This window comes from Cottoperca gobio, chromosome 14 (genome assembly GCF_900634415.1).
Source record: "Cottoperca gobio chromosome 14, fCotGob3.1, whole genome shotgun sequence".
In the NCBI taxonomy this organism is placed as follows: domain Eukaryota; kingdom Metazoa; phylum Chordata; class Actinopteri; order Perciformes; family Bovichtidae; genus Cottoperca; species Cottoperca gobio.
The window spans coordinates 16,623,349-16,638,262 of NC_041368.1; the positions used below are offsets into that span (position 1 = coordinate 16,623,349).

The following is a 14,914-nucleotide window of genomic DNA, read 5'->3' on the forward strand; positions in this document are numbered from 1 at the left end:
CCCGCTACATTTATTTGGCCATCATTCCCAATAAAAGTATTTTCAACCGTTGCATATCCAGTTTGTTAACTTCCAAAAATAGTGCTTAGTTTAGTAGTGAACAAAGTGTATACCTTCATGCATGGCTACATTAGCAAAGTGGATTTAATCTAATGCTGAAGTAAGTGAACAGCAGAGCCGGACATTTAAATGCATGTTTGTCAGTGCAGAAAATGTAAAGCTCTTGTCATCAAAATGCAAATGCATGCAGTGGCAGTTTGCTAAAAAGGGTTATAGACAATTATAATTGCAATCACAGGACACAGACTCATACTACTAAAAAGTTTATAACTTGTGCAATGTTTAGTTAAGTATTGCACTTTTCCAAGAGCTACAAAGTGTCTCCAATACAAATACGCTCTCCTGACATTAAAGGATCTGTTCTGTACAACTGGCCAAACAAAGGTTATAACATGTGTTACTTAGGAACAATGTTCCTTTAGAGAAACCTGCTTTTCCTCAGACGAGACAAGAACAGTGGAGGTGGAAGAGGTTTGAATGAAGTATTGTAGGCCTATTATAAATAGATAATATAAACTATATATTGTATTAACAAATGTATGTTTTGCTAATGATGATAAAGTCTGAATATTTAAGGTTTTCTTCTCTTTCACAGTAAGCCATTAACCATCTTACCTTTTTAACTAAATAAAGATAAAATAGAGAGAAAGCTACATCATGCTGTTCAGATGTTTGTGGTTGTCATCTGTCAGGTTCGAGTTTTACTTTGGTTTTTCTTTTTTAAATATTTGGACGAGCATGTCATGTGTATGTTGTTAGAATCAAATTAAAATGTGCACAACAAATGTTTTGTAATGAAGTAAAATTGGATACATGTACATATCTCTGTATCACCATTTCGGCCTTTTTAACAAGATGAATTAAAAGCTAAAACATACTTTGTGCATGACAGATGATATGATATGTGATATGTCAGATATGTGTGGCGTGTGTGTGGTGTGCTGTTCGAAAGTTGAGTTTTGTGGGTTTTGTTTCCTGTCAGAGGAAACTGTAGCAAAAATAAAGATTGAGAAGCTATAACTACATCTGAGGTGTGTTGAACAAACACACATGTTTTAAATCCTCTGTATTGAGTAAATCAAGACATACTGACCTATATTTTAATAACCTGTATTACATGCACTGAAATTGAGAGTAATTTATTGTGTAACGATGCAAGAAGACACCTGTTTTGTTGATTCAACTTATCTGACTTAACTTATAAATTGGCATATTTTGGGTGTTTAAGGTGTAGCCATGAAATAAGCGGGCATGTTTACAGCTCGTAAGCTTATCAAAATCAACACAAAATGGTGATCTCAGTCCATTCTGTCAAAATGCGTGCAAAGCTCTTGTATAACCGGAGTGACAATAAACATTGGCTAAATACACAATGCTGAAATGTTACACAAAATCATAACTGCATTGTGAACTGTAGTTTGTGACATGTCCCAGAACACAAATTGGGATCTTTTGACAACCACCAGTATTACCAAAAGAGTTATTATTTAAATAATGTAGTCCAAAAACAAGCTCTCAGCCCCCACATCTGTGAAAAACTTTTAACTTGCCGTTTGATCTGTGACGTCTTAATCGGTAATCTGCTAATCTCAACTCATTTCCAGTGTATCGGACAGGGGCGTTTGTGCATATGTGTGTGCAAATTACTGTGGTTTTATTGTTTTTTTAAATTTATGTAGAAAGCGTAGAGGCAGTTTTGCTCATCTCTGAGTGGCACTGTATCCGTGTAGCCATTTATCAGTTGTGAAAAAATACTAAGTCAAATTAAATACTATAAATTATTCAGAATTATAGACATTCTATAATTTCTTTTTTTTTAAACAAAGAAACCTAAGACTGACACTAACTATGCAATAATTGATAAAGGGAAGTAAATACAGTATATTTACTTTTATTTATTGAACTTGCCAAAGCAAGACAATCAGCAATTAATTATTATTTTAGTTCACCCCTCTCCTTTCCTCCACTCTGTAGGTGTGTGAAGTACAGCAGAGGGGGGCACATTATTATTATTATAAACATTTTTTATTAATTGCTTTATCTACAAACAATTTCGCAACCCCCCTGCAGTACCTCCGCGGACCCCCTGTTGTAATGTTACTGTGTATGACAACCCTAACCTTCAAACACAATGAAGGGGTCGCTGTTTGTCTCAGGACTACCTCTGGTCATAGGCCGACTTTTATTTTGAAGAACCGGAAGTGTCAGTGTTTTGATAACGGCTGCGGAAGAAGCTGTCATTTGGCCGATATTATCTCATCCAAGCAGTAGTTTCTCCTCAAAACCGATACCAATTCAACGACAAATGTAACCGCTTGACAGAGAGACACAATGGGATTTACACCAAGACGCTTTCTAGGTGTTAAACCGTCGAAAGCGCTTCTGTTGTTGCCTTTTATGTTGTCATTCATGCTCGTCGGGAGCCAAGGCGAGAGCAATGCGATGGACAACGTCGCAACTGAGAGGCTGGCTGAGGCAAGCCACCGACAAGACAGTGCCAATCTACTCATATTCATAATGCTCTTAACTCTAACCATTTTAACTATATGGTTGTTCAAACACCGGCGATTTAGGTTCCTGCACGAAACAGGACTTGCCATGATCTACGGTAAGACCGCTAACTTAACTTAGCTTCAATGCTAGCTGGCTATGATGCCGTTAGCTCCTCAAACTTAAACTGTTTATTCTCAGGTTTCAAGGTACATGGGGAGGGGGCGCTCCCTGGGATATGTGATATGTGATATATCACTGTTAGTACGGTGTTTGCTTTCAAAAGGAATATTATTTATCCAGTATGATATGTACTGTCCATATTAAATAGTAGCTGTCAAATTTAACAATATAATGTAAGGTAACATTAGTAACAGATAAGATATTAAACTCATCTCCTTTAAGTAGCCAGACAGCTGCATTCATACTCAGTAAGAAGCAGCTTTGTTGAATAGATGAGGTTTTCTGTTACAGTAAAGCCCAGAATAATTAACTTGGCCCAATTTATGTCTGTGTTTTGTACACCCAAATAATTAAAATAGTATCTCATCTTTTTATTTTCTATTTTAAAGACTATTTTCTTTGTGTTTATTCATCTGTGAAGCACTTCTATTTAAAAAGTGCTGTATACAAATAAAGTATATTATTACTATTTACTTATTTACTGCTTTACCTTCACTCCCTCTCTCCTCTCCTCCTCCCTGCAGGCCTGTTGGTGGGTGTGATCCTGCGTTTTGGAGTCCATGTGCCGCAGAGCCTGAGTGACGAGATCCTCAACTGTGCTGTCAACGCCAGTCCCGCTACTCTGCTGGTCAACGTCAGTGGGCGATTCTACGAGTACACTCTGAAGGGGGAAGTCAGCCGGAGAAAAGGTCACCAAATGCAGGACGATGAGATGCTGAGAAAGGCAAGGGGATGAACAGATGGGAGGAAAACGGCAGACGAATATGTTTTATAGTGTGATGCAAACTATGCTGCAAGATAATTGAAACATGTTTGTAAATTGTGTTAATTATGTTAGTTTGAATACGCAAACAGATACTATGGGTCTGGTTCAACACATGGGGAATTGACTACTTGAAAATAAGTGTATAACCTGTTATAACTTACTACTGTCTTCAGGTGACCTTTGACCCAGAAGTGTTTTTCAACATTTTGCTGCCTCCCATCATCTTCCATGCCGGTTACAGTCTGAAAAGGGTAAGAGGGTTAAAGTACTTATGATACATTTAAATGAAGGAATCAGATTAGTCACAAGAGAGATCTTTAACAAATCTGTTTGCAAACATATTCAACTATTTTTTAATGATTATTGTGACATGTGTCTGTATTGACACAGCTGCCTAACTACTATTACTAGACAGCCTCTGTTTAATAAATCTGTGTCCTTGTCTTTCTCAGAGACATTTCTTCAGAAACATCGGCTCCATCCTGGCCTATGCTTTTATTGGAACAGTTATCTCCTGCTTTGTTATTGGGTAAGTCATTTGTTTATCCCTGAATATATACACTAGGACTGAACAATAATCACATTCTAATCGACATAGCGATGCTGAATGTGTTTCTTCAGCCTCTTTTACAGAAGCTGGGATTTAAAATAATAAAAAAACAATTGTCCAAACTGCTTGGTGAAGTAAAGGGGGTCTTTGAGTTATCTGAATATTTGTACAGTGGTAGAGCCACAGTCAGTGTGCACTTCAGTTTGTGTGACTTGCTAAAATACTGTAGATCAGTAAGATTCATATTTATTTTCACAGCAGGCCTGTTCAAAATGTATTTAGCTTAAGTAATGGTGATTATTTTACATGTTTGCCAGGCTTGAAGTTACAAGCTATAATATTCTACTGTGATTTGAAGGTTTTTACAATAAATAAGATCTGTTTTTAATAAAAAATTCCTCTCATTTCATCATAACACGCACGCCTGGCCTACATGAAAGAGCAGTTTATATGTTAATAATGCAAATAATGCAGAAGGAACTTAAAGAAAATCCCATACTGGTAAAGAAACATACATGTAGATTATTTTCCCATATCGTTCAGCCCTAATATACATTCAGACTCAAATACTTTGTAACAGATTGAAGCTAATTTCACTTGTGCAGTTTGTTGAATGGGCAAGCGGTGCCATTATAACTTGTATAAATCCTTCTTTCTTCCTAGGCTGATCATGTATGGCATTGTGTCCTTCATGAAAGTCGTCGGCCAGCTTGGGGGAGATTTCTTCTTCACCGACTGCCTCCTGTTTGGAGCCATCGTTTCAGCAACAGACCCAGGTAGGTAGTGGCATTTTAGCTTTCAGCACCCACTTATTCAAAGACTGTTCTAAGTATGTACATCACGGAGCAGTGTGACACCTTATCGCTCCTCTTTGTTGTATAGTCTTTATGTTTGAGGCCTTTCTGTCCTCCTGCTGTACAGTATTTGTGTCTTTTACTCTTTAAGTGTTTTTTTCTCCTCTGTGTCTCAGTGACAGTGCTGGCTATCTTCAATGAGCTAAAAGTAGATGTGGACCTGTATGCTTTACTCTTTGGGGAGAGTGTCCTCAATGATGCGGTGGCCATCGTCCTCTCTTCGTAAGCAGCATTTATTAATGAACTCACAGCAACACTATATGTCCACTTCTATTTCATCATAGCAACAGTAGTTTCACATTAAAGGATAGGTTAGCATTTGTGCAAGTCTATCTCAAAACAATATGTACATTTCAGGAGTTATTAGTTGCCTTCCCTCGGTTCATACTGTACTATCTACCTGTCTCCAATAGCAGTGATGGGGGGGGGAAATATCCACAGCCATGTGAGGCTCCAGCAGTCTGAGCTAGAGGGTGTTTTTGGAAAGTGACTTACTTTTTGGTGCAAAATCCTTTCCAGTGTTGTAACTGCAGCTGAGGGGGATAGTAAAACAAAGAGGCAATTCTGTACTAAACTTTGGAAGATACTTATACAGCTTGTTTTGTCTGACTAGCTTCAGTTGAACTTTAAAATGTTTCACAGAATGAGGGATGTGAATTTTAATTCATTATCACTTAAAGTGGCAATAGGCACATTGATTGCACAATGTCATGACTGTAGAATAATGACATCATCTGCGTTTAGATGTGTTTCCCTATAAGTCTCGCTTCCACTACGCAATTCTGTCTCTGGGAAAATGAACGCTTGATTTACAGCACAAAGCCATATAATATAATATATTTGAATATATTTCTTGCCTTTTTCCTGATGTTCTGAATAAGTCGCTCAATTTGACGCAAGTAGTAGGTTCTGAGGAAAGCGGAAAGTGATCCGGTTGTCAGCGGCGGCACCAATAATACCATTTGGAAACACACAAGTGTTCAAGGCCACTACGGACAGGAGAAATAAATTGGCATTGGCTCGAGCAAGTGTTGCTTTAAGACAGACTTGAAAAAAAATGTGAACCTATCCTTCTAGTTGTGTTAATGACCTGCACTGTAATGAGGCTAACTGTGGCTAATTCATCTTTTTGTGTTGTACATCGCACACGAATGGACACTAATCATACTAACATCAGTCCTTGTCATTTCACTGCTTGCCTTCCTTCACCCACCCGTGTCATTCATCGCCCACCTGTACGTATGTATGCAGTGTTCTCCTCGGCTTGGAGAAGCAGAGTAGGCAGGGGGCTGGGGCTGTGCGCTCCCCAGGAGACGATGGCCAAGTCTGGCCACAGGGGGCGGATCAATGGCTGGGAGAAAACCAGACATTGTCTCTCCGGTGGGTGGGCGGGCTGTTTGCGTGGCTGTGCTGGCAGAGTCATAGCTTTAGAGCCTGATCAACTCAGTCGATGCGATGCAGATCTTTTACTTAGAACGTAGCCTTGAATCACCACCCATTAGGACGAACGCTATCCTCCCCTGTTACCCTTTCATATCCAGTCCTTGTGTCATTTGTCAGTGTTCTCTATGCTCTATAGACCCTGCAAATGACCAGAAAATATAAGTTGTTTTTTGTTCAAGTTTTGGTAATTTGATGCGGAAAAGGTTTATTACTACTGAATATTAGTGCCGTTGCTTTGCTTTGTTGCTCTTGCGGTAATTTGGGCACTACTCCTCCATGAAGGGGCAGCACCTGAGTTGTCTGTTTCTCTACTTATTAAAACTCTTATTGGATATCAACCAAATAGTGTTGACAGATCCAGCAAGATCTAATTACAGTTAAGCATGCGAGTCCCTAACCTCCTCCTTTTTTAAGACTGTAAAACCCAACTCCAGTCCATGTGTGTGAAGTTTATTACATTTTTAATGGGAAACCTCTAAATTCCACAAACAATCAGATTAACACCAGGCTGGTGATATCCAGCCATTGTTGGATTTGGGTTGCTGCAGGTTTGATGCGATGCCTGATTTGATCTTGATATTGTTTTCTTCTTAATGTGAGCATGTAATTAACATTTGACTAGCTCCCCTTTCTGGATTCTTAGTGTCTATTTCCCTTTTCTATGTTAAGGTTTTTATTTTCGTGTATTTTCTCTCTCTGCCCTTCAGCTCCATTGTTGCGTACCAACCTGCAGGAGACAACAGCCACAGCTTTGAGGCCATGGCCATGTTGAAATCCTTCGGCGTCTTCCTGGGCGTCTTCAGTGGATCCTTTGCTCTTGGGGTGGCTACTGGATTCATGACCGCTCTCATATCCTTTCACCTGCAGCGTACCAATACAGTGGGCATCACCAATGGTTGACAGTAGTCCGGACCCGTGAAGCAATTTCTGATAAATGAAAGACAATTAATAATAATCTTCACGGAGAGTTGCTTTCTCTTCACAGTCGCGGCTGTTTTTTGTTTTTTTTGGAAGATTTTGGATTTGGTTTTACTTGAAATGTAAGAGTTTATTGTGCTAGGACTCATTTTATTTATGGTAAAGATAGATTTTGGTTTTCAATATGTTCAAAATTTAAATATTGTTGATATGGAACTGTTGATTTGACTTGTTAGACATAGGGGTACGCTATAGGACGCAATTTAGACATGAGGTTCAGGTTTTTGCTAATTTTAGTAACTGGACCTCCATGGAAATGTTATTGATTACCCCTGCACTACAGGGTTTAAACCAGTTTCCTTCTTACTCATTTAAAGTTTAAGCTGTTTAATCATGATATTGGCAGCTTCAAGTCTTATTTGACTTGGAACTAGACAACTTGTTGTGGCTGTCACAGTGGCCAATATGAGGATTGTCCTGGCACAATAAGATGGAACAGTGCTTATATTTATACAGTTTACACAGCGATGTCTTTCTTACCTCATTTCCATTTATACACTTTGATTCAACTGTGCATGTGCCACCTCTTGTTTTGCTCCTTGATGTTCTGTTTTCGTTACGTGACCAAGTTCACTAAGCTCCGGGACTTCCCCTTGCTGGAGACCGCGCTCTTCTTCCTCATGTCCTGGAGCACCTTCCTGTTGGCCGAGGCCTGCGGGTTCACAGGTACACATGCACACCTGCACACAGCAGCACACCTGCACACAGCAGCACACCTGCACACACCTGCACACAGCAGCGCACCTGCACACAGCAGCGCACCTGCACACAGCAGCGCACATGCACACAGCAGCTCACCTGCACACAGCAGCGCACATGCACACAGCAGCGCACATGCACACAGCAGCGCACCTGCACACAGCAGCGCACATTCACACAGCAGCGCACCTGCACACAGCAGCGCACATGCACACAGCAGCGCACATGCACACAGCAGCGCACCTGCACACAGCAGCGCACCTGCACACAGCAGCGCACATGCACACAGCAGCGCACATGCACACAGCAGCGCACCTGCACACAGCAGCGCACATTCACACAGCAGCGCACCTGCACACAGCAGCGCACATTCACACAGCAGCGCACATTCACACAGCAGCGCACCTGCACACAGCAGCGCACATGCACACAGCAGCGCACATTCACACAGCAGCGCACCTGCACACAGCAGCGCACATGCACACAGCAGCGCACATGCACACAGCAGCGCACCTGCACACAGCAGCGCACCTGCACACAGCAGCGCACATGCACACAGCAGCGCACATGCACACAGCAGCACACCTGCACACAGCAGCACACCTGCACACAGGAGCACACATTCACACAGCAGCACATATGCACACAGCAGCGCACATGCACACAGCAGCACACATGAATCTTTTTTGCTATTCTAGGTTTTCTTCTTGACAATGGCGCAGTAATTAGTACAGTAAGGAAGAATGAATCATCAAATCATCAAACCAACTGAAACACACCCTCAAGCTACATGATGTCGCCACAGTGTGGACGTTGGTTTATCACAATGTGATGAATACATTTAAGTTAATGTGTTCGTCTTTTAAACCAAAATATTAGCCAAGGACGCAACTTTTGTTTACCTGCTCATACAACAACACTTAGTTTTTTCACATTGTAGTTTAGGTTTGTGTCTTTTTAAGAAACTTGTAATACATTTCACCATAGCATTCGCTGTCAGCTGTTTATTTTAATGTTCTTAGACACACATTTCTTCCACAGATCAGGAAATAAATGCTGATTTCAAATGCTTATCGCCCTCCAGTCAAGCACAATTCTGTAAATGTGTTTTGAGTGACACTGAAGTGACTTCTGTGTATGTTTGTTCTTATTCAGGCGTCGTGGCTGTGCTGTTCTGTGGGATCACTCAGGCTCACTACACGTTCAACAATCTCTCCCCTGACTCTCAGGAGAGGACCAAACAGGTGATGTGCAATCACACATCTATCACGTTTACTCACTTTATTCACATATAAATCTTACCTGAATTCTCCTTCTCTGTTTTTAAGTTCTATAATTAGCATTGATTTTATGGCTAAAGAGCATTTTTGAAGTTTTAAGATAAGATAGGATAATCTTTTGTTGGTCCCACAGCGGGAGGGGGGGGGTATGCATTTAAATATCTAAATGACCAATGTACCATTATTAACAAAATGTTATATGACAACCAAAGTGAACGCATACAAAGTTTACAAGACATTGTCCCATGATACCTAATCCTTTTTCATTTGAATTCAAAAATATATATTTGCTCGTCTCTTCCCCATCAGTTGTTTGAGCTGCTGAACTTCCTGGCAGAGAACTTCATCTTCTCCTACATGGGTCTGACTCTCTTCTCCTTCCAGTCACACGTCTTCAACCCGATGTTCATCATCGGAGCCTTTGTATCCTTTACTCTGATCCTGTCGTGCTAATGCTTCCCGCTCGTCCAGAGATGATTGGTTATCATTGGTCGATTGGCTCCCATAAATGTAGTATATGTTTTGATGTTATGGTAGTTAGTATCAGTCTTATTCTCTTATCTATTATAGACTATTGTTGTCCATATAACATGTTCACCCACCTTGAGGCTGCACCTGTCTGCATCAGTTATGGATATTATATACAGTATGTATTTAAATATATATATATTTCTGTGCTTCACGGAGCCCAAGAATAACGGCATCACTTAAAAGACAGATTAGTCAACGATGATGTAGAATTTCCGCGCCGTCATCAACCCACCAGTATTTTCCACGTCTGCTTGCCTTGCTCTATTACTTTGCAGCGTGTTTTGTCCTTGACCTTCCTGCGTTGTGTAGATGGCGGTGTTTGTGGGCAGGGCGGCAAACATCTACCCTTTGTCCTTCCTGCTCAACCTGGGCCGCAAGAACAAGATTAAATCCAACTTTCAGCATGTCATGATGTTTGCAGGTACGGAGCCGAGACAGTGAAGTCTCTTTATATCAACTCTCTCAGGAGTCCCTCTAAGTTTCTCAGGCTTGGACCAAAATGACTAATTCACTTCTCAGCTGGCACCTGGTTCCATTAAAACAATCTGTCAGGGGAACAGAGCAGCCTGTAGAAAAACACATTAGCCTAGTTAATGGTGTGTTTCTTCTAGACCAACAGCAGAGACACAGTAGTTATGAATAACAGCTCCTACGTCAGCTGACATTTACACTTGAAACTGGCTTATAATAGAAATCCCCTACATGTCTCTGCACATCATTGCTTCTATGCCACCAGAACTAAGAACATCAACATTAAGTAAAACATGAGTTAATGATAAATGAAACCCAGCGACGGTGTCTCCCACGCTGTTTCTCACTCTCACGGTGTCTTGTTATCCGTCTCTTGCAGGTCTGCGTGGGGCGATGACCTTTGCTCTTTCAATCCGAGACACGGCGACTTATGCCCGTCAGATGATGTTTTCAACCACCCTCCTGATTGTCTTCTTCACCGTCTGGATCTGTGGAGGGGGCACCATGCCCATGCTGTCCTTCATGAGCATACCGTAAGGCTGTGCATGTGTTTGCATGCCTTTGTCTCAGCGTTTGCGTCATCTCCCTCTATCGAATGTTTTTCTGTCACTGATGCAACCTTTTCTCTTTCAGGGTGGGTGTGGACTCTGATCAAGACAACTCTGTAAGTTATTAGCACAGATTGAACTCTCTTGCATGCATTATCAAGTTGCTATAGTAAAGAAACAGTAACTCATTTATAATGTTCTGCTCAACAGAGTTCAGCGGTGTTGGATGGGTCACAGCGGAGGAACACCAAACATGAGAGCGCCTGGCCCTTCAGGATCTGGTATAACTTTGACCACAAGTATCCTTTGAGCCGATGGATTACACATTTAAGATCCTGTCTTCAGAAGCGTGGAGACTAGATTCAGCTCTGGACACCAGAGGGTGCTCTTTCCAAACAGTGCTTTCTGTACAGGAGGTTTACAGATACTGATGGTTTGGAAGATTGTTGACCAATTAGTGTTGTAAAAACTGTTAATAATCCTTGACCAAAGCTTGTTCTCCAGCTACCTAAAGCCCCTCCTGACCCACAGCGGCCCCCCCCTCACTACTACTATGCCTACTTGTTGTGGACCGCTGGCACGGTGCCTCACCAGCCCACAGGCCTATGAGGTTTGGACACTAAGCATAATGTAATATAATGTAATAAAGTTAAAGTAGCACTTTTTTAAACTACCCAATTAGTATTTCTTGACCGTCTGAAATGTATAGATATAATATTTTAATATTTACCTGTTCCACATTTAAGATGAACACAAACTAACTTTTGAAACTCAACCCTGTTTTCTCTTTCCACTCACCAGAATGAATACCGGCTCCACGACGATGACTCCGACTTCATTCTGAACGATGCAAGCGTGAGCTCCATGTACGCCGACGTCACCGTCAGCACCGACGCATCCGGATCCCGCACCATCAACCGCCCCTCCGGCACCGGGGGAGGCCCGTCCGATGACGGTCTGGATCACGAGCTCGCCTTGGCGGAACACGAGGTGGCGATCAGGGGAACCCGCCTGGTGCTGCCCATGGATGACCCCGTGGATCCCCCGATCACCGTCACCCTGCCCCCGCCGCCCTCCCCGCCCCGCTCCGAACCTCGCAGGCATAGACTGTAACGAGGCTTACACTGTCACGATGCAGTTTGTTGTTTTCAGCTTTAAAAAAAACAACACAAATCATCTCATTAGATTTCACAAGAAAATAACATCTGATAGTTGATTTGTTTGGATATTTAAATTGAAACCACAAACTGCTTATACAGAACGGGGCGCCATGTTGATGGAACCACCTCTCTAACGTGGTTTTAAAATAGGCTCAGCTTTGTGACAAACTTGAGGCGCGCATGATTTAAGTCTCCATTTAGGTGGATTACTGTAATCTTGAATGTGAATGCACTACGTGTAAGGTAAAAGGTACTGCAAATCAAGTGCACCTCAAGTCCAAAGGTTACTCAAATGAATGCGAAACGCACATTTAGCCATCATTTTAACAGGCAAAACAAAAATGGTAGTATTTGCTCCTACGTTTGTACTACTGTGGGAATATGCCAGTGCTGTTATCTATGCTCTATAAAACTCCCTCTGGCTTTATGGAGCGACCCCTAAACGTTTCATCCTCTTTTCTCTGTGCTGAAGTTGCTCCTGACAACAGGCCCTGCAATTGTCTAGCTTCCTTCAAGTATTTGTACGACGACCTACAGCATCCTTTAGCGCATGGCCCTCTTTGCTCTGGTACCACTTACTAACATTCAGTGATGTTAAAGAGCATTTTACACGACAGCCACAGTACCAATTGTACTTCTCCATCCACAGGCTCGTAAGTGTATCCAGTATGTTTGCCTCCTGCTCAATGTTCATTAGTGGAGAAGGTTCAAAGAGGATTTGTGAATGGCCAAGGTGGGAGCAACGAGACAAAGATAGGACATCTGCGATGGAAGCAGTTTGAGGAGTTTTGAATTTTAAAAGAAACAAATCCCTCCAACTGCTTCCTCAACAGGAGTGTCTCTGAGATGTTACATTTTAGCACTGCCCGCGTCTTCTCTTCTTGATCAGTCTTTTCACTTAGTCACGTGTTTATTTATTCAAAACGATTGATTTATTTTGTTTATTTATTCTTTATTTATTGTTTTGTGGGGTGACATTAATGATTATCTTGCCCTGTTCAGGGCTGCTGGGTGGTGAAAGGATGTCGTCATGCACGTGTCCTAACAAAGTACTACACAAGGTACCGTGTACGGCAGGGAGGTCACGAGGGAGGCGGATATTCCATTGAGGAGTTCGATCATCACAAAGTGTGCATGTTAAAATATCTCCTTCCTGTTCTGTAGCAGATCATTCTACTTTTGGAAACTAGAGCGTGTGTGTGTGTGTGTGTGTGTGTGTGTGGCGGATGTCAGAATGAAATTGTCCAAATTACTGACGTGGTTATTAGGGCTAATGTCTCTTTCTGGGGTTTCCTGTCATCTGGTTTAATCTTAAAAAAAAGAAAAAGTAACTGCCGTGTCTTGATGACTCCGAGGGCTGGCTGAACTGTTTTGACTTAAAGTGCCTATTCTGAAATTCAATTACTTAATGTAGATTTGTATATATTTTGATTTGCTAATGTGCAGTAAGATTATCTTTCTTGTTTTTTATATGACACAAAACTATTTGACTGATGTTAAATATTGTATTACCAGTATAATTAGGCCATTAGGTGACTGTCTGTGTGTGGTGGAGATCACAAAAGATTGCAAACTAAGACATTGTACTTGTAGAAAACTAATCACTAATGTTTTCTTTTTGGAAATTGTCTACTTTATCAAAAAGTACATGTGGCTTTTAAAAATGAAACTATTGGGTACTGAATTTGAATGCAACAAGAACCTGGCAACCTCTTTTCTGATTTTTATTTGCCAGTAAGGTCAAAGAAAAGATACGACAGGAGGATACTACCGACTTCTTACTGCTGCAGCGTTAGTCTGTCCGTTCCTTGTTTGGTAACCAACATCCTATACTCTGTTCCCACCTCAGTGACAGATGTTTTGCACTGAGGCATCTCCTTAGTTAACCCTTGTTTGCTCTGTTTTCTGCTGGGTGATTTTTTTTTTGACCATGGTAGAATTTATTCCTGGTAAAAATCCCATTTTTGCAAATGTTCAAATGTTTGTTTTAACTTGTGTCAAGCTGCACAACTTGTCTTTTTGATCTTCAAGCGTTATTCTTAATATGCGGTTTGAGTTTGTGCATAATCATCCAGAGATGTGGACGGATGAATTTAAATGTTTTCTCTTTCAGCACGGTACCTTTTTTGATTTTCATTTGTTGTTTAAATGTAATTGAACCATAAAAAAAAAATCATACTATGTTTATATGGGAATTTTGAAGAAGCAGTGGTAATCGTACAATAGCAACCGCACCTGAAACTGAAAATCTGAACATGTTTATGTTTCTACTGTTTGTAGAAACAGTTGTATTTGTGAAAAGTACACCTGCAATAGGTCTATATGTGAAACTCATGTTGAGAGGAAAATAATCTCAGATGTAATAGATTGTTCCCTGTGTGTTCCTGAAGTTTTAACATCGTCTGTCAGACATCTTGCAAGTGTACTAGAAGAAAATTAAAAACAATCTTGGACAAGACTCGTCTTTGCTCTTTCACATTATTCAGTAACCTGTATTGTTCTATATCATTGGGCTATATGAAGCTTAACGATCCTCCATCATTATTTCATCCAAATTACTTCAAACCATTTTTCTTATTATACTATATTTAGTCTTTGGGATTATGTGTCTACTGTTTTTTCTATATATTTCAATATATTTGAGGTGAAAAACAGTAATCCCATGTGCCCAAAGATAAGAAAATGGATGTGTCTTAAAAACTACAAAGAGCAAAATCAAGTATTTGGTATCAACTCACAAGTTGAATAATACAGATATGCACACATATGCATCATATGGAAGATATGTCATTTAATAAACACTGTTAGCCCCCGCTCAAACATGATTTCTACTACCAATTGACAAAAGTGATTTTTTTATGTGATCTAATGTCAAGGTTGGTGTACAGTATGTCCGTACCA

General features: G+C 40.8%; 1 protein-coding gene across 1 annotated transcript; it reads left to right on the forward strand.

Moving 5' to 3' along the window:
* Window positions 1–2,391: 2,391 nt before the first annotated feature.
* LOC115018651 (sodium/hydrogen exchanger 6-like) lies at window positions 2,392–14,471 on the forward strand. The gene is made up of 16 exons (XM_029447765.1): window positions 2,392–2,668; window positions 3,258–3,457; window positions 3,673–3,750; window positions 3,952–4,028; window positions 4,713–4,825; window positions 5,020–5,125; window positions 7,054–7,195; window positions 7,885–7,990; window positions 9,179–9,267; window positions 9,613–9,726; window positions 10,144–10,255; window positions 10,685–10,838; window positions 10,939–10,969; window positions 11,064–11,152; window positions 11,358–11,463; window positions 11,655–14,471. Exons 1-16 carry the CDS (start codon window positions 2,392–2,394, stop codon window positions 11,964–11,966), a joined length of 2,106 nt encoding a protein of 701 aa, XP_029303625.1. The 3' UTR covers window positions 11,967–14,471.
* Window positions 14,472–14,914: the final 443 nt, after the last annotated feature.